We start from the raw sequence: 20,775 nt of genomic DNA, 5'->3' as shown, positions 1-20,775 counted from the left end.
AGGGGAATTCCGGCGCCACGTGGCAAATACAGCGCGCTGATTGGTGGAAGCAGGAGCAGAGCCACGCCCACTTTAAGCTGCTTATTAGCATAAATACTTATAAAGTCAATCATGACTGAAACTAAAAGATAATGAGAAACTGAGGATAAATAAAAAAACATTACCGAATATTACATTAATATATATACACACATATATATATATATATATATATACACACATATATATATATACATGTATATAAATATATATGTATATATATACATATATATATATATATATATATATACATGTGTATATATATATATATATATATATATATATATATATGTGTATATATATACATATATATATATATATATATATATATATATATATATATACATATATATATATATATATATATATATATATTTATTATTATTTAAATATCTGAGGATGTTTGTTTGAAACTCTGATGAGATTTTATCGTTTGTGTTTTTAAATTAAAGTTAAATTAATTAATTTAGACAGGAAAAGATTGTTTGTTTTTTTAAAGGATGAAATGTTGCAGAGGATAAAAATAGAAATGTATCATCTCATAATTTTAATACCTTAATTATTAACTAATAGAGTGTCATAATTATCAGAAAACATCCAAAATCATTTCTTTATATATTAAAAGTCAAACTAAGTCATAATCATTAGACGGTAACTAACATTAAAGATAATTAATTAACATATTTAGATTAAATAAAGTATCTGTAGATTCTTAAACTTTTTTTGTCAAAATGACTTCAGATCTGAAAACATTCACTTTTATTTCAGTAAGAAATCTTATTAACTCCCCAAAGCTACCAAAACAAAAAGCATTATAACTTCAAATGAAGAGATTTAAAAAATAAACTCTTCATTTATAATAAATCAATAAAAACACTTGAACATGTGACTCTTTTTGTTCTTTATTTTTGCTGTAACTAACATTAAAGATTATTAATTAACATATTTAGAAAAGTATCTGTATTGTAGTTATTTATCTGAAAACATTCACTTTTCCTAAAGTAAAAGTCGTTTTTCCAACGCTTCCAAAACAAAATGATTTCAAAATGATTTCTGTCAACATCTGTAACAAAACGTTATTTAATAATAAATAAAAACGCTTGAACACATCTTTTTTTGGTTCTTTATTTTTGCTGTAACGTTTTAACAAAAAGGCGTAAAAACTCCCTCACACAGAATCCCAAAGCTTTTCAATCAGACAGAAAAAAGACCTCAAATCTAGCTGCTGCTCTCTGAACCAACTTCCTGTTGACCATGACAGTAAACACGGCGTTCCCTCTTTTATTTGTGCCACCGGTTGCCATAGAAATGTAGAGACGAAACTCTGGGCATCAGATTGAAATATAAAATATAAAGTCACTGCAGGAAGAATCAGAGCTCAGAGAACACACAAAAAAACTCACTTTGAATGTAACAGCTCGACTTTTCTCTCTATATATTTATGATCTTCTCAAAGATGACCAAATAAAATAACCTTTTCTCTAAAACAATTCATCTTTATCATAAATCGATGAGGAGCAACAAGTTTCAGGTCTGAGATCATTGAAACCTGAGAAGGATTGCTTTTATATATTCTAATCTGTTTACATTCTTCACCTCTACCTTTTTCTTTGGCTCCACTGACATGCACAGTACTTTGATTAGAGAGCGATTATGAATCTCTTTATTCCTTGATACAAATATTAAAAATAAGAAGTATATAACTGTAGAATGAAGGATCAGAGTACTTGATCAAAAGTAAAATCTGACGGATGATTTGGAATCCAAAACACACAAATGCTCCAGAATGACCCTTTAATAAACGTAACCCTAAACTCCATAAATCCTGAGGCACATGTAAACCGCATAAAACAAAAACAAATGTAGAACATGTAGAGTCACTATGTGGCCAAAAGTATGTGGACACCGGATTTCATCTGCTTCCAAATCATGTTTAAAGGTTTTCCAGATAACAATCAATAACGGGTCATTTTAAGTCGTCAGAAAAAGAAAACGCTGAACATGCTGGATAAGAAGATTTTGATAATCGACTTTTTGGTTCTCAGACGTGAAAACTTCCTGTTTTTTAAATTGAAGTCGAAGCTGTTTCTGAAACTGTGACGATTTAGTCTTTAAATGTCCAAAAGATGAAAAGAATCTAAAACATAATCACATCTGAGGAGCTGGAAGACGTTTCTGCGTCAACAATGACTTAAACAAAAAGTTGATAATCAAAACATTTGAATATTAATTTTCCGTCACTAATCTCATCCAGTTTCTTTTTTGCTTGTGACGCCTTCAAACTGATTTTGTATCCGTTTTTTTTTTTTTATTGCATGATGTCCAAAAAGGCTTAAAATGATTCTATAACCCAGAAGATAAAAGTAAAAAAAAAAATGATAATCAATAATATCTTCAGGTTTAATCTATAATCAATCCAGTAATCGTCCAAACACGGAGCTTTGTGAATGAGGCCGTCCACAGACTTTTGTCCACTTCGTGTTTATTGCAGGCAAACGGTGACTTTAAGGCTTTTATATATTCAGATATGTTTCTATATTCAGTTATTAACCTGAAGAAAGCAGCACGTTAAAAAACAAACGCTGATAAAGCTGTGAAACCAGAAGGTCCTCCTGTGGATGAAGAACGAAGACGAAGACGAAACACACGAAACTGTAAACGCTTTGTGATGAAGAAATCCTGCAGAGGTGATGGAGGACAGACAGACAGACAGACAGACAGGCAGAAGACAGACAGACAGACAGACAGACAGACAGACAGACAGACAGGCAGACAGACAGACAGACAGACAGGCGCTCTATGTGAAGATGAGTCCGGCCTCGTTGTAAACCTGGAAGACCTTCTCGATGGCGTTGGCGTACGCCGCCGTCCTCAGGTCCAGACCGAGGTTGTACTTGTTGGCTGTTCGCATGATTTGCTGCATGAGAGGAAGGAGGGAGGAGAAAAGGATGTAGAGAAGGAGACATGGAGGGAGGAGAGGAAGAGAGGAAGGATTTGGAGAAGGAAAGAGGGAGGGAGGGAGGAGAGAAGGATGTAAAGAAGGAAAGAAGGAGGGAGGGAGGAGAGAAGGATGTAGAGAAGGAGACAAGGAGGGAGGGGAGGAAGAGAGGAAGGATGTGGAGAAGGAAAGAAGGAGGGAGGGAGGGAGAGGGAGGAGGATGTAAAGAAGGAAAGAAGGAGGGAGGGAGGAGAGGAAGGGTGTAAAGAAGGAGACAGGGAGGAAGGATGTATGGGAGGAGACAGGGAAGGAGGAGAGAAGGATGTAAAGAAGGAGACAGGGAGGAAGGATGTGGAGAAGGAAAGAGAACAACAATGGAGAGAATTAGATAATGAGGGAGGAGAGAGGAAAAAGGATGTAGAGAAGGAGACAAGGAGGGAGGAGAGGGGAGAGGAAGGGGAGATAACGAGGGAGGAATAAAGAAATAGGAGGAAGGAAGCAGGAGTGTTTCCTTTAATATGACTTTTAAATTAAAGGTACAGATTCAGATGTTTGCGATTAACACTTTCATGTAAACAAGTGTGTGTGTGTGTGTGTGTGTGTGTGTGTGTGTGTGTGTGTGTGTGTGTGTGTGTGTGTGTGTGTGTGTGTGTGTGTGTGTGTGTGTGTGTGTGTGTGTGTTACCCTGGCAGAGCGCTCCATGGTGAAGGCTAACCCTGAGTGGACGATGTCTTTCTCAGACGCTCCCTGAAACCAAAACACAAGTTCACTACACCACAGAAGAAGAAGACGTAAGTAGTAGTATATGTACTAGTACTATGTGAGTACTATGTACTAGAGGTATATGTACTAGTACTATGTGAGTACTATGTACTAGTAGAGGTATATGTACTAGTACTATGTGAGTACTATGTACTAGTAGAGGTATATGTACTAGTACTATGTGAGTACTATGTACTAGTAGAGGTATATGTACTAGTACTATGTGAGTACTATGTACTATGTACTATGTAGTAGAGTATATGTACTAGTACTATGTGAGTACTATGTACTAGTAGAGGTATATGACTAGTACTATGTGAGTACTCACAGCGACCCTGGCCTGGAACTCAGAGGTGGGGACGATGGGGATCGCACCTCCATGTTTACCAAACTTCCTCTCTAGACTCTCCTGAACCGACACTGAAGAGAGAGAGAGAGAGAGGATGATCAATCAATCAATCAATCAATCAATCAATCAATCAATCAATCAATCAATCAATCAATCAATCAATCAATCAATCAATCAATCACTCTATTGATGGTCTCTGTCCTCACTCAGCAGGTGGTAGTTTGAGTCTCGCTCGTATTTGAAGGTGAGTCGACCGTAACTGACGTGATTCAGATTCTTCAACCACTCAAAGTACGACACGGTCACACCGCCCGCATTCAGGTACATGTCCTAGTGAGGAGAGGAGACAAGGACACGGGGAGGAGACAGGAGACAAGGAGAGGAGACAAGGAGAGGAGAGAGGAGACAAGGAGAGGAGAGAGGAGACAAGGACACAGGGAGAGGAGACAGTGAGAGGAAACAAGGTGAGGAGGACACTTTAATAAGACCTCGTCACCCTAGCAACAGACTCTTTGACTTCGTCCCGTTTAGGAGGCTCACTGACCGGGATCACCAGGATGTTCCTCTCCAGGAAGATGCGGTCGGCTTCGGGCGTGGTCGGACCGTTCGCCCCCTCGGCGATGATCTGAAAGAACCACAGACACCAGGTCAGGTCACTGATGCATGATGGGAAACAGGATCAATCTATTGATCTATTGATCGTTGAATCATTTAGTCTTGTGTCATAAATAAAAACAAAAGTTCAAACAAAAAAATTCAGTTTGTCCATTATTTAAAAAACACAAAAAGTTTCAGTTTATAATCAGACTGAACTGGAGAATTAAACATGTGATTGACAGGTGATCAGTTATTGATCGTGTGTTACCTTGGCCTTGATCTTGTGAGCGTTGCTCTTGGTCAGCTGCTTCTCTCCGGCGGCTGGGAGCAGGATGTCACAGTCGGCCTCCAGGATGCTTCCTTCGTACGGTGTCGAGTTCGGGAACCCAACGATGGTCCCGTTTTCCTGGAGAAGGAACATGTAGTTCGTTAGTTCAATAGATTGACTGATTGATTGACTGATTGATTGATTGGTTGATTGATTGGTTGATTGACTGCAGTTTTACAGACGTTTCTTCACATTATAATTCAAATTATTCTCCATGAATAAATCTTCTCTCTGTATGAGACGCCAACAACCCAGCAGGTGGCGTACTGGTCCTTTGTTCTTATTACTGCATGTTGATGTTGGTTACTATTGGATACAGTACTGACCAGTTTGTAGTCCTGTCTGTTACTCCATCACCAGTACTGACCAGTTTGTAGTCCTGTCTGTTACTCCATCACCAGTACTGACCAGTTTGTAGTCCTGTCTGTTACTCCATCACCAGTACTGACCAGTTTGTAGTCCTGTCTGTTACTCCATCACCAGTACTGACCAGTTTGTAGTCCTCCAGCTCTTTGGGGTCGATGCCGTTGGGGTTCCAGATGTTTCCGTCCATCTCTCCGATTCCGACACACTTGGCCCCAGAACGATGAAGGTACCGCATAGAATGAAGACCCACGTTACCAAAACCCTGCAGTCACAACGGAGGGAACATGATTGTCTTTATTTAATACAGAAGAGTCAAAGGTGACGTTTCAAAGATCGAAGTTCATTGTGAAAACAGAGAACTTTAGCGTTTTTTCTTTTAAATTGAGTCGAAACAATAATTTAAATAGCTGTGATTAATCTTCTGTTGTTGGACTAATTTATTAATTGACTAATTGTTGTAGGTCTACTTTGGTTTATGACTAAATACCTGCTAAACCAAAGACTACTCATCAGACTCAGATGTACATTGTATTTACTGCTAATTAGCAAATATAAGCATGCTAACACGCTAAACTAAGACGTTGAACCTGGTAGATATACCTGCTAAACATCAGCTGATGTTAGCATGCTGATGTTAGCATGCTGATGTTAGCATGCTGATGTTAGCATGCTGATGTTAACATTTAGTTCAAGTACAGCCCCACAGAGCTGCTAGCAAACCCTGGATGCTAAAATACCCCTTATCCTACAGATCCGTATTTGGGTGTTGCATTCTGGGTGTTTGTCTGCTAATCTTGCTCGAGAGCAGACCACGGCCATCTTCTAAATTCACAAAAGTTTTTCCTACGGACCGAGACAGTGTGAAGGCCTTCAGACTGGTCATTAAAAACCAATAACCTCAATGAATGCGTCATTTTTATCATCGTGAGGTCTCGGTGTTGTGGTTCCCACTGACTGTAGTTTAACTGGAGGAAACCTTGTGGCTTCAGATGATTCAGTGATGAGTCATCACTGAGGTTTGTAGGGAGGACTACACGAGGACGGGTGGAAAGAGTGATGGGGAGGACGAGCGGAGGGTTTCCAGTCTCTGTAACCTTCTGTGAACCCAAACGCACTTTACACTTTAAGATCTAAGGATACATCTGGTGTTTTTATATGTTTCTCTCTTTGTCAACGTGGCCCTTTGGTTCTGAAAGAAGACATCTTAAAAAACACAGACGTATAGTTTCATCAGTATTCTCCTCAGGCAGCTGCTCACTGTAGTTTTCGGAGGAAATAGGGACTATGTTGGGGACTATTTTCAGTGGCGGATGAATCCACCTCCCTTCTTGTTCTTAGAAGAATTAGATCTGCATATGGGATTTAAGGGGAATTTTATAATCAAACTTTATTTTATTTTGGAACCGTAAACTGTAAAGCAGAAATACAACCACAGGGGTGATGTGGTTTCATCTCACGAAGGATGTGAAGTCATTTATAACACTTCTCTCTACTTTTATCATCAAAGATTGAACTATTCAAAGTGTCCTAATGGAGGACGAGCTGCCACCGAACTGCTCCAGGGAGGAGAGATGGAAGCTAAGCTATCCCAGCTAGGAGCTAAATCTACTCCACTACCCAGCATGCTCCTGGCTGTCTGATGCCCGGTCAGAGAGCCCACATCTTTACAGAGACCGGCTCCTTCGTGATCCAGGATCAATCTGAACTTGACGGGCGGCAGAACTCCGGTGACACGAGGGTGGACTCTGTGTTTACATGATGCTTGGTGCTCAAACATACTGAAAGTTAATGGACAATGTTTTTTTTAATGCAAACTGTTTTGCATTACTGTTTATGTCAGCCATGCTATCTGTCCAGAGAGTTGTTTTTGTTTCTGCTGTTTTACATTCATCCTGATGCAAATTCAAAAAACTGCATTTGTTTGTGCATCCCTGTGTTGCATGAAGATAAAGGTGATTCCATTAAATAGAGGGTCTGGTACCTGGATGACGAAGGTCTTGTCTTGGAAGCCGGGACACATCCCCAGCTGGCTCATGTAGGCCGCCTCGTTGATGAAGTTCTCGATTCCGTGGAAAACTCCTCGTCCGGTGGCGGAGATGCGTCCGTGGATTCCTCCCTGGCTGATGGGCTTCCCGGTGACGCAGGCGTGAGCGTTGATGTCCTGAAGAGAAAACAGAAACGGAGCGATGTGAATGAAAAGAGCTTCAGAGGAGGCCGATTATGGTTTTATATATTCAGAGCATGTTAGAAACACTGTCACCAGCCTTCACAAACCCAAACACACAAAGCTGGGTCCCATTTCAGGCTCCGCCTCCTTCAAAGTCAGAGTATTAAGACAGAAATTCAGACAGGATTCAAATATACTTTAATATTAATTTCAGGAAAAAGCAGAAATCCACGGCTGAATATTTCCACATTTTTCTTCTTCTTTTGATGTTAAACTGAATATCTTTGTGTTTTGGACTGTTTGTCGGACAAAATTTGATATTTTGTCTCTATTTCCTGACATTTTATGAACAAAACCATTGATTAATTAATCAATAAAATGTTTATAATAATTTCACTGATAAAATAATTGTTGGTTGCATCCCTGCTAAACACTACATCAACTGTATGTCGCTCACTTCATTATTCTGCTGATGTCACTTCTTTCACTTCATCCAGAGAAAATCCACTGACTCTGTCCTCAAGACACACAAATAACCCTGTTAGAGACTTGATGATGTCAAAGTCATGTTCTGATCGAAGACACACTTCAATAGACAGCTGTAAAGAAAGTAACTGTACCATGACAGCTGTTTCATTCTCCCTGACAGACACACATGTTGGAAATCCAGATATTATAAAGAGTCTTCCAGATCCAACTCTATCGCTTCAAAAAACATAGTTATAGGACAATGAAAAACGTAGATATTGCACACAAAAAATGTAGATATTGGACTATAAAAATGTAGATATTGTAAAATAACAACATAGATATTAGAAGATAAAAAACTTAAAAAAAATTCTACTAAAATTGTAGATATGGACACTAAAAGTATATATATTGGAAAATAAAAACGTAGATATTGGACAATAAAGAACATGTATATTGACCAATAAAAATCCTCTGTAGATCCTCTGACCACTACTTTCCAAGGAGGCGGAGCCTGAATCTGGACTCTGTTCCAGGTACCTGCAGAGACCAAGGTAAGACCTTCTAACTGGGATTTCCCCAGAAAAACCCACGGAGCCAGAACCCAAACCTGCAGATCCCAGCAGGTCTAAAGAGGAGGAGCTTTACCTTGGACACTGGTCCCCACGACAGGAGGAGGAGCGGGTCTGACTGCCGACAACAACAACAACAACAACAACAACAACATGCCGTCATGAGTCCAGTGACCGCGTCCTCACAAAACACTTTTCCTGCCACAGTCTGGTTTCTGATAACAGTTCAGTTTGTAATCCTGGAACAAAACTCTGAACCACAGCAGCTGAACTCAACTGAACTAGATCAACTCTCTGGATTCATCAACGAGCTGTTAAAAGATTCAACCTCAAACTTCACCCTGAGATCAAACTGAGGCACCTGAACGCTACACGCTCATCTACAGGAAATACAAAGACCGGACCGGTCCAATGCTCAATCCACAGAGTCATTCTACTGAACAGCATGATGCCATTCAAAGTAATCGAAACAGTAAGAACACAAGAGACCAAAACTGCTGTTGTTGCAGATGTTGCAAAATAAAATCCAGGAAAAAATGATCTTTGAAAAACGTCTCTTTTCTGCGTTTTTGTTCTCACGCTGTTCATTGCAGAAGCTTTTTTTTTTTACACCACTATAAGTCTTTAACTCACATGTGTATCAGCAACACTGGAAACCCCCAAAACAGGAAGTGAAAGAGCAGCGGAGGATCTTATAAACAAATGCACTGCTTCCTGTGCTACCATGGCAACCGCTCTCAGCCAGCAGAGATCAAGAGTTTCCTATAGTGCTTGTTGTGTCATTTTTATATTTTTGTGTATTTATTTGCATTTATTGTGTTTTTATTTATGCTGAAAAAAACAAAACACTGTCTGGTATTTTAAGGCTGCAAACTTTCACCTCTTTTTCCTCAATGAGACATTGTTACCCAGCATGCTTTGCACCGTCGTCTGAACTCCCTCCCAGGTAATGTTTCAAAATAAAGTTGAATTAAAGCCTGTGGCGTTTTTACAGGTCTTTTTTAGAATCTCCTCTGCAGAGGTTTGAACCCTGTTGCTACGTTAGAACGTTGGCCCAGATGTTCCATGTTCTCTTTGTCTTTTGAGGACACCGTCCTCGTCACCTGTATCCTGGGAGGTTCTAAAGGACAGATGGAGCTGAGACTCACATGGTGTCCCAGCGTGGTGGCGTAGGTGTCGGCGATCCAGGACATCTCCCTCTCCCCGGTGCTCATGTCGGGAGCAGGAACATCGATACCAGGTCCTGCAGAACCACAGAGATCCGTCCACAGTATTATGATATCATATTAATATCTGAAGGTGTTCACAGCTGGATGAATCATTGTCTCTCTGGTGTTCATGCACGTCAAAGACACCATTTTAGTGAGGGGACTAACTTTCTCAATACTCTTTACATCCAACCGTAAAGTATCTAAACAAATGAAAAATAAAATCAATAAAGAGGGTAAAAAGAATCAAAATCTAGTGAAAAAAAAACTGATTAAAGGAATAATGTGAACGTGTTTCTATGTGTCGTTAGCTGGTGCGTTGAACCACTCAGCTGTTATCTAGTCATAAATCTGAGGTTTATTTAAGATCTGCTTCGAAGATTTTTCTGTTTGTTGCAAAAAAGAGATCTGCAGAAAAACCAAAGTGTTAATGTATTAATCTGCATCCCAGACAGAAAAGACACTAAATATTCAAAAAGAACCAATAAGCGTCTCAATAAGAGTACTAGTATCTAGGACATCCTAACAGGACACATCACTGGTCCGGTGTCAGCGTTCTCGTCATGTTTTTAACATTCAACGTGTCGACTTCAATCACAAACATTTGATACATCAGCAGGAACATCAAAGGAGCGTTGGATTCAAACTCCTCATCGGTGCAGTCCTGTGATTGGTTCGCTCGTCTTCCACCACACCAGTTTAACCCTTTACCTACCGTCACTCACGTTGACACCCAGTCATCTTCAGGTTTAATAATAATAAAATATAGAATATTAGTGGTGGAGGTCGGGGACTCACCGATGAAGCCCTTCTTGGCGAGCTCGATGGTGAACCTCCTGGTGATTTTCTCCAGCTCGTTGTCCTAAAAACACACAAAACAAAAACGTTCAAAAGCTTCATAACGACAGTAACTGAGTTTTTAACGTCTCTGTTTGTTAAAGTTAAATAAACATTTAGATCAGTGAGCTATAGAGATGTTTCCATCTGCTTTTCAAACTGAGGTTCTCCTACGTTTACTCGAGTTAAAAGATCTCAACTAAAGATCAAAGGAAACTCAGTTCAGAGTCGTGTGCAGAAAGTCTGAACAACGGATGGAAACACAGCGAGATAAAACAGATTACTGGGATTCCTTCACGTCAGAAGGTCAGAGGTCAGAGGTCAGCAGGGCCTCGGAGAGCTGACGACTGACGAAAAAATACAGAATTATTATATTCCTTTATTGATCCCCATGGGGGAAATTCGAGTGTTGCAGAAGAGCGAAGGTCAAGCAAACATTTAGCCGGAGAGAGAAAGTCATTGACTCATCATGTCTCTCTGCCAGCTGATGGCTCAGCGTTTCCTGTCGGGTGGGGGGGGACGGTGGTATCAGCAGTTAAAGGAACACACTGCTGGTGAGTCACATGGTTCACACCGGAGGATTTCAAACGCCTCTCAGCGAACCACGTCAATATGAAAACTGGCTTTCAGAAAATGAATGAATGAAAGATCCCTTTGTTGTTCGATTATATCAGCTGGTCTACAAGGATCCATTATTAGTTTCAATGATATATTATAATCTTAGAGCTAGTGTTAGGAAGTTAAACATCATAATTCATCTATAATATCTATTTTATATTAATGTGAAAACATCTCCTTCAAACTACTGGATTTATTCTAGTTCATCACCAACACTACATTTTACAGATTACATGTGAACGCATCATGATAACGTTATAATTTACCTTCAACTAATACTCATTTTCACTGAACAGAGCCTGAACGCATCATAATGTAACTGAACTGAACCTCCGTCTGTTAGACGTTAGCAGTGCTGCTAACGTTACTAGCTCTCCTCCTGTTAGACGTTAGCAGTGCTGCTAACGTTACTAGCTCTCCTCCTGTTAGCCGTTAGCGGTGCTGCTAACGTTACTAGCTCTCCTCCTGTTAGCCGTTAGAGGTGCTGCTAACGTTACTAGCTCTCTTTAATCCGTGAAGAACCGTGAGGGGATCAGTACGGATCAGGGATCAACTCCGTCCGTTACACCATCAGAACACTCTACAAGATAAATCTCTTTAGATGATGGATTTGATTGACATGTCAGCGTGACTTCTTCTTCTTCTTCTTCTTCTTCTTCTTCTTCTTCTTCTTCTTCTTCTTCTTCCCTGCAGCATCTCCCTCCTCCCAATGATTCACAGAGCTTGTATGTTTGAACTTACGGAGTAATTTTTGGGGTTGATCTTCACTCCGGCTTTGGCTCCACCAAACGGCACATCTGGAACACATCACTTTGTTGTAAGAGAACAAAACAGCTGCTTCACTGTGAGACCAAACACCACACGCACATTCCATCATCTGTTATATATATATTATAACATGAGTTACATTACTGATTATTGTTTTCATCTCTTATTTGATCTGTGTTTATCAAAAGGCTCATTCTTTGTCCCTGAAAACCTTTGTGATAGACCTGATGATGACTGTTAAACCAACGTGTGTGTGTGTGTGTGTGTGTGTGTGTGTGTGTGTGTGTGTGTGTGTGTGTGTGTGGACTTGTTTGTTTCTTTGGGATTGAAATGTGAGTAATGAGGACGTTCCTGTATTGTGAGGACATTTTAGGCCGAACCACACAGTTTGCAGGTTCAGACTTGGTTTTAGGGTGTGTGTGTGTGTGTGTGTGTGTGTGTGTGTGTGTGTGTGTGTGTGTGTGTGTGTGTGTGTGTGTGTGTGTGTGTGTGTGTGTCTCTCAATGTATCTGCGTGTGTTTCTCTCAGTGAGTGTGTCCGTGTGTGTCTGTGTGTGTCTGTGTGTGTGTGTGTGTGTGTGTGTGTGTGTGTGTGTGTGTGTGTGTGTGTGTGTGTGTGTGTGTGTGTGTGTGTGTGTGTGTGTGTGTGTGTGTGTGTCCTCACCCACTACAGCACACTTGTAGGTCATGAGTGAAGCCAGAGCTTTCACTTCGTCCACAGAGACGTCGTTACTGTAACGGATTCCTGAAACACACAAACACAAACATCTGTTAAAACCAACAACAGAGACTCATGAGTCGGACCTGAAGACCAGGACCAACCAGGACCTGAGCCAACCAGGACCAGAGCCAACCAGGACCAGAGCCAACCAGGACCAAGTCTCAGGTCCAGACTCTCCAGTCCAGTCCAACTTCCTGGTAAATGTCTGTTTTTGTGAATGGAGTCTGGTGTCTGTGAGGAGAGCGTAGATAAGAGCTGCTTTGCTCCATCTCCTGTAGTAATACTCTAGACGTGTGTTTTCATGAGGTACTTGTACACTTCTAAACATCTCTACGGTTCCTCTACAGTCGGGTTCCTCTGAAGCGAGCCGGGCTGAAGCTGCAGAAGTGTGGCGACGAGCCAACGACACGTCTGAACGCAGCCGGGTGCAGAACGACCGAACAAAATGGCTGCAGCTCAGAGAGACGGAGGGAAGGAAGACGGGTGAGGAGGAGGGAGGAGGAGGGAGAGGAGGGGAGGAGAGTGAGTCAGAGCAGAACAAAGAGTCAAAACAACCACACCCAGTAATCAAATTCAGCAAACTGAGAGACGCCAGCGTTTTGCAAATCAAACACCAGAGAGAGGAAACGAATAACCTGAGAGCTTCACCTGGATCAGAGGTCAAAAGTACTAATACCACGGTGTCGAAGTACTCTGCTACAAGATAAACTAAAGTACAAAAACTTCAGCATCAAAATGGACTTAAAGCACCAAAAGTAAAAGGACTCATTCTGCAGAATAACATATATTATTGATGCATTTATGTGTTCTTCACTTTAAAGACGGAGCTCATTTTATTATCTGTAATAATACCTAATCATTTATTAGGTTATTAATAATTTGAATGTGTAAAGTAACTGAAGCTATAAAATGAATGTTAAAAGTACATTTACTTCTGAGATGTAGTGGAGCAGAAGTAGAAAGTAGTAGTGAATGGAAATACTAAAAAAAGTAGTACCTGTAAAAGTTGCAGTACTATTTAAAAGCTGTTCTACAACCAGTCTGAACCAAAGGGATTATGAAATACTGAATACTGAAACATTCTCTGGTTGATTTAACTAACTGCTTGTTTTCATTCTAATAATAATAATAATAATAATAATGATAATGATAATAATAATAATAATAATAATAATGATAATAAAGTAATAATAATAATAATAAACCAGAGGCCTTTAACACAGATTGAGTTCAACAACCAGAGGGGTCTCTAAATCCAGCTGTGAGCAGGTTCATTCAGGTTTGCGGCATCTGACCAATCACAACCATGGAATGTCTGCAGAGTGACATATTTTACAAATAAGGAGAAAACTATAATATAAGATTTCAATTTCAAATACGAAGAAGTTCAAAACATAATTCAGACTGAAGGTAACAGTTTAAACGAACAAATACCTAAATAAGAGCTGATACTAAATAACTGTGACCGTATGAATGCGTTTTAATTAACTTATTCATAATATCACTGCTTCACACAGAGATCTGACTGTAAATACATGCCAGTGTTATACTAAGTTAATGTGTTGTAGATGAATTGTGATGGTGTGTATGACAGTTGTGTGAAACAGACCTGGGGGAGAATCTAAAAATAAATATAATTTCTCACTGCACAAAATGCAATATATTGCCTCGTGTGCAGGGACTTCTTTCTGGGACGACATTATGTAAAATAATGAAGCCACAAAACCACCACAACTAAACTCACAGCTCTCGTTGTGAAAGTCCTGTGTTTGTTGGCCCCGCCCCCCATAAAATAACCTCCATAATTTATAATCCTCAGCAAAAGTATCCAGAGCAGAGAAACTCTGTGACTGTGAGACACGACTCAAGAAGCTGAACACGATAATAAATATATGATTAGAGAATATATAGTGATTTATTTCTTAAGTCTGTTTCACACCATCGGGGTTACAGCTGAAAGAATAAAGCTACAATATGGTCATACCTCTTCAGGATACATCTCCAACACAGTAATGTATTAATATATTATAATATTATATTACACACATGTAATTATAGTCACATCTATGTCTCTATATGAAGCAGAACTAATATTAGCTGTTCATTTTAACACATTCACACAGTCCGTCTTTTCTGCAGGTGTCAGTTTAAACTCTAAATACTTTTAGTCTGAATTATGAATTTAAGTTCCCTGTGTGTGTGTGTGTGTGTGTGTGTGTGTGTGTGTGTGTGTGTGTGTGTGTGTGTGTGTGTGTGTGTGTGTGTGTGTGTGTGTGTGTGTGTGTGTGTGTGTGTCCGAACTAATTATTTCCCTAAATTCAAAATCAAACTCCCTGAAGTTCATATATATGAATATATATATATATAAATATATATATGAATATATATATATATTCATATATGTATATATAAATATATATATGAATATATATATATATGAATATATATATATATATATATATATTCATATATATATATATATTCATATATATATATATTCATATACACATATATATATAATATATAAAGAGAGAGAGAGAGAGACAGACAGACAGACAGACAGACAGACAGACAGACAGACAGACAGAGAGAGAGACAGTTGTCATATGTTACTACCTTAAATCTAGTGTTTTTACAGTGGAGTTTGGTGTGGGGGTGAAAATAAGGGAAACAAACAAATGTACTTAAATGTCACTAAAAGAGCCAAAAACCTTTAAAACAACATCTCGGTCTAGAAGTTCTGACCCGGATCCTGAAGAAGATCCTCAGACCTCTTTGTGAGCTCACAGAAAATATAGATTATGAGGATGAGGATGAACTAAAAGAGTTGAACCGGACCGGTCACCTGTCGGACACTCACCTCCAGAACAAACACACGTCACTGCTTCAAACCTCAAACACACAACGACCTGATACAGGTTTAAAACCAGATGTTGTTAGATTATATCAGCTGGTCTACAAGGATCCAGTATATTTTTATTTAACCAATACTCATTTTTACTGAACAGAGCCTGAACCCATCATACTGTAACTGAACTGAACCGTGGTCTGTGGACACTTAAGTCCCGCCCTAACATGCTGTGATTGGCCGACGACACCAGACGGATCTACTCACAGGTCACGTCCACAGACTGTCAATCAGAAGAGGACGTACTCGTGGTTTGTGGACGTTTGAAGCATTGAGTTTGGCAATTTGACCGTCCCCATCTTTGTTTTTGTTTGTTTTTTTGCTACCAGTGAACAGGAAGTGACCATATTTGGACTGAGGAGAAAACATCAAACTACAAAAGGTGCCTGCACCAGAATATCAGTTACTACTAACATGTACACGGGAACCAACAAGACCAATTAACCGGTATTTCAGGATGAACACACACACACAGACACACACAGTCTGCATTCCAGCCAAGGGAGGAAACCTCACCACCTTAAAAACACATCAGACTTGCAGGACGCCACACACACACACACACACACACACACACACACACACACACACACACACACACACACACACACACACACACACACACACACACACACACACACACACACACACACACACACACACACACACACACACACACACAAATGTAGAAAACGATCTAAAAGCTCTAAAAATCTGAATATAATTTGCTCCAATCTTGATCAAAAAATGCATTTAAACCAAAAACTGTAAATAAAAGTCCCACCAATTTATAAAGTTACAACTTTTTATTGATAATGTAATATTTCATTTAAAATGTCTCACTTCTTCAATCGGAATGTTTGTCAACAAGGAGCGAGAACCAGAAACACCAAACCAAGATCAGAGACCAAGGACGACTGCTGCATCTCCTCTGTCTGGACCAACAAGTTGCACTTGAACGCACCGCGAAGGCGACAGCAAACGGCCAACTAGCACGTCTGTTCTGCGCCTGCGATAGAGGACATAACTCTCCACACCAGCAGGTGGCGATGGTCTGAATCCATCGATCAGAAAGGGAAACCAGAAGACCTCGGACTACGGTTGTATGAGGTACTTCTTCATACTCAGTGTATTACTACACACAGGACCAAAACAATGTACTGTATTTAAGACCCCTTAAAGAATCTATATCAGAATAAAGATACTTTCATTGTGTGTTGGTTCTGTCGCCCCCTGTGGACTAAAGTGGTAGTGTTTCCTCCACCAGGGTCCCTTTAGAAAACCTCTCAATTTGCTGCAGCAGGGTCTGACAGTCTGACCCGCTCAGTCCTGGTTCTGGTTCTCCTGTGCCCCCCCTCCCTCCAGCGGGTCCGGCAGTACGGTGGCTCCGATGACGAGCTTTAAGAAGAACTTCATAGAAACAGACGATCTTCTCTCTGATGGTCTCGTTTACTGATGGAGGTCTATAGAGGATCAGGACTAAACTGAGACTGGTTCAGGACCAGATTAAAGATCCTCTCTGTGACTTTAAGTGAACGCTATATTTAGAATATCTCCACCTCTTTACCTTTCCGAACTGAAGCTGTTATGTTGTTCTCTTCAAAGACACCAGACTCCATTCATAAAAACAGTCATTTTAGCTCTCAGAACACAGGAGCTGTTGTCCTGTTGTTGTCCTGTTGTTGTTCTGCATCTAAAACACTACTTGAGTAAAAGTGCTAGTATTATCAGAAGTGGAAGAACTGGTTCTGCAGCAAAACGGGCCCTGTGAGTAACACATTATAATATATGATACTATTATATAGTTATGGATTCCAACATAGGTTTGGGCCCCTCCAAAGGGTCGCCAGATAAATGTGAAGGGTCGTAAAATGATCAAATACACACATTTGTTTACTTTTCTCTAATATGTGCTGAGAAGTTTCCCTCTTTGGGCGTCAGTTATTTCATGAAATCACTCTTTGATGAAAATGTAGTGGAGTAGAAATATTAAGTATTAATAATTGGATATAATCAATTTAAATTACCTCAACTTTGTACAATATTTGAGTAAATGTACTTGTTGACTTCCTCTATTGACATTTAATAAAAATGTAAGTTATGACTCAGTATCTCATAATATGTACTTAAAAAGGCACAATATTAATTTACGATTTATCAATCAGTCTTTTTTCGTGATATACAAGGTATTTCTTGTGTATCTTACAGATCATTTGAAGAAATTATATTGATAGTTTCTTTGATATTATACACAAAAATACAGTACACTGATATTCTATAATATTTTTTCATGTCTTTTACTGATATTCTATAATCATTTTTCATATATTTTACTGATATTCTATAAAAAATGCATATATTTCACTGATATTTTATCATTATTTTTCATATATTTAACTTATTTTCTTATATTATTTTTCATATTTTTTACTGATATTTATATCATTATTTTTCATATATTTGACCAATTCTCTATAATAATTTTTCATATATTTTACTGATATTCTATAATAATTTTTCATATATTTTACTGATATTCTATATATATTTTTTTCATATATTTAACTGATATTCTATATACATTATTTTAACATATTTAACAGATATTCTATACATTATTTTAATATATTTAACTGATATTTTATACATTATTTTAATATATTTAACTGATATTTTATACATTATTTTAATATATTTAACTGATATTCTATATACATTATTTTAACATATTTAACTGATATTCTATATATATTTTTCATATATTTAACTGATATTTTCTCATTATCTTTTAACATATTTAACTGATATCTTATACATTATTTTAACATATTTAACTGATATTTTATCATTATTTTATCATATTTAACTGATATTTTATACATTATTTTAACATATTTAACTGATATTCTATATATATATTATTTTAACATATTTAACTGATATTCTATATATATATTATTTTAACATATTTAACTGATATTTCCTCATTATTTTCATATATTTAACTGATATTTCCTCATTATTTTAACATATTTAACTGATATTTCCTCATTATTTTTTAACATATTTAACTGATATTTCCTCATTATTTTTTCATATATTTAACTGATATTTCATACATTATTTTCACATATTTAACACGCATTTCCTCATTATTCCCTCATTATTTCCCAATTATTTCCTCCTTATTCCTCATTGTTCCCTCATTATTCCCTCATATTTAACTGATATTCCCTCATTATTTCCTCATATTTAACTGATATTCCCTCATTATTCCTCATCATTCCCTCATTATTCCCTCATTATTCCTCATTGTTTCCTCATATTTAACTGATATTCCCTCATTATTCCCTCATATTTAACTGATATTCCCTCATTATTTCCTCATATTTAACTGATATTCCCTCATTATTCCCTCATTATTTCCTCATATTTAACTGATATTCCCTCATTATTCCTCATTATTCCCTCATTATTTCCTCATATTTAACTGATATTCCCTCATTATTCCTCATTATTCCCTCATTATTTCCTCATATTTAACTGATATTCCCTCATTATTCCCTCATTATTCCCTCATTATTCCCTCATTATTTCCTCATATTTAACTGATATTCCCTCATTTCCTCATTATTCCTCATATTTAACTGATTTCCCTCATTTTAACTGATTTCCCTCATTATTTCCTCATATTTAACTGATATTCCCTCATTATTTCCTCATATTTAACTGATATTCCCTCATTATTCCCTCATTATTTCCTCATATTTAACTGATATTCCCTCATTATTCCTCATTATTCCTCATTATTTCCTCATATTTAACTGATATTCCCTCATTATTCCCTCATTATTTCCTCATATTTAACTGATATTCCCTCATTATTCCTCATTATTCCTCATTATTCCCTCATGCTTGGCCCCCTCGGCCCCTGGCTGCGGCCCCTGGCTGCCCCGGGTCTCACCTCCCTTGCAGGGGGTCCTGTGCTGGCTGTGCTGGGCCCGGTAGCCCTGGATGACCTCCCACTCCCCGTTGTCCCTCTTGATGGGGAAGCAGACGCTGAGGACGTGGTTGCAGGGCTTGATGATGCGCAGGATGCCGCGGACGCGCTTCTTCTTCTGCTCGGCGCTCTCCCGGTTCCTCAGGCTGTCCACCAGCCGGTCCTCCACCACGGCGGCTCCGCGGTCGAAGAAGCCCTCCACCATGGAGAAGAAGTTGGGGTCGTCGTCCCGGTCCACGGCCTGGCTGTAGCCGCGGGGCCGCAGCAGGGACGCGGCGGCGGCGGGGAGCGAGGCGGGGCCACCGGGGCCACCGGGGCCACCGGGGCCACCGGGGCCCAGCACGGAGCCCGCTCCCCGGGAGAGAACCCCTCCGAAGTACCGGTACATGTTACAGCTTACAGGCGGCGCACAGGCGGAGGACGACGGGGGAAAGCGAGGAAGTGCACCCGGGAATAGAGCTCCTCAGAGGCCCCTCCCCTCACATCACAGTTACAGCTAGCCACTCACCACCATCCCCCTCACAGGCCCCCCAGCGTCACAGCCACGACCCCATCAGCCGGGAATTATTTTAGCCACTCACCACCATCCCCCCCACAGACACGCCCCCCGCGTCACAGCCACGCCCCCTCAGCATAGCCACTCACCACCATCCCCCTCCGCCCCCTATACGTCACAGCCACGCCCCCTCCCCATAGCCATTTTACCACATTTAACTGATATTTTATACATTATTTTAACACATTTAACTGATATTCTATACATTATTATTCTTAACATATTTAACTGATATTCTATACATTATTTTAACATATTTAACTGATATTCTATACATTATTTTAACATATTTAACTGATATTTTTATTTTACATTATTTTAACATATTTAACTGATATTCTATACATTATTTTAACATATTTAACTGATATTCTATACATTATTTTAACATATTTAACTGATATTCATACATTATTTTAACATATTTAACTGATATTCTATACATTATTTTAACATATTTAACTGATATTCTATACATTATTTTATCATATTTAACTGATATTCTATACATTATTTTAACATATTTAACTGATATTTTATACATTATTTTAACATATTTAACTGATATTCTATA

At 38.9% G+C, this 20,775-nt stretch overlaps 1 protein-coding gene across 1 annotated transcript; it reads right to left on the bottom strand.

Moving 5' to 3' along the window:
• Positions 1-1,129: 1,129 nt before the first annotated feature.
• Positions 1,130-20,075, bottom strand: LOC129091965 (glutamate dehydrogenase, mitochondrial-like). The gene is made up of 13 exons (XM_054599677.1): positions 19,610-20,075; positions 12,681-12,761; positions 11,991-12,046; positions 10,593-10,656; positions 9,735-9,829; positions 7,361-7,540; positions 5,504-5,641; positions 4,954-5,091; positions 4,633-4,713; positions 4,295-4,418; positions 4,068-4,159; positions 3,662-3,724; positions 1,130-2,956 (listed from the first exon to the last, which is right to left on the bottom strand). The coding sequence occupies exons 1-13, from the start codon at positions 20,031-20,033 to the stop codon at positions 2,837-2,839; spliced, it is 1,656 nt and encodes a 551-aa protein (XP_054455652.1). The 5' UTR covers positions 20,034-20,075; the 3' UTR covers positions 1,130-2,836.
• Between the last annotated feature and the right edge of the window lie 700 nt (positions 20,076-20,775).

This window comes from Anoplopoma fimbria, chromosome 6 (assembly GCF_027596085.1).
Source record: "Anoplopoma fimbria isolate UVic2021 breed Golden Eagle Sablefish chromosome 6, Afim_UVic_2022, whole genome shotgun sequence".
NCBI classification, from domain to species: domain Eukaryota; kingdom Metazoa; phylum Chordata; class Actinopteri; order Perciformes; family Anoplopomatidae; genus Anoplopoma; species Anoplopoma fimbria.
The sequence above is the reverse complement of the archived record's forward strand: the minus strand, read 5'-3'. Positions and strand labels throughout refer to the sequence as shown.

Bases quoted from the DNA above. Each gene is read 5' to 3' on its own strand.
- LOC129091965 (XM_054599677.1), bottom strand. From the start codon at position 20,033: ATGTACCGGTACTTCGGAGGGGTTCTCTCCCGGGGAGCGGGCTCCGTG. The intron at 12,047-12,680 runs GTGAGGACACAC...GATGTGTTCCAG, and splicing joins CTACAAGTGTGCTGTAGTGG to ATGTGCCGTTTGGTGGAGCC. The intron at 5,092-5,503 runs GTCAGTACTGGT...TTCCTTCTCCAG, and splicing joins AGCTGGAGGACTACAAACTG to GAAAACGGGACCATCGTTGG.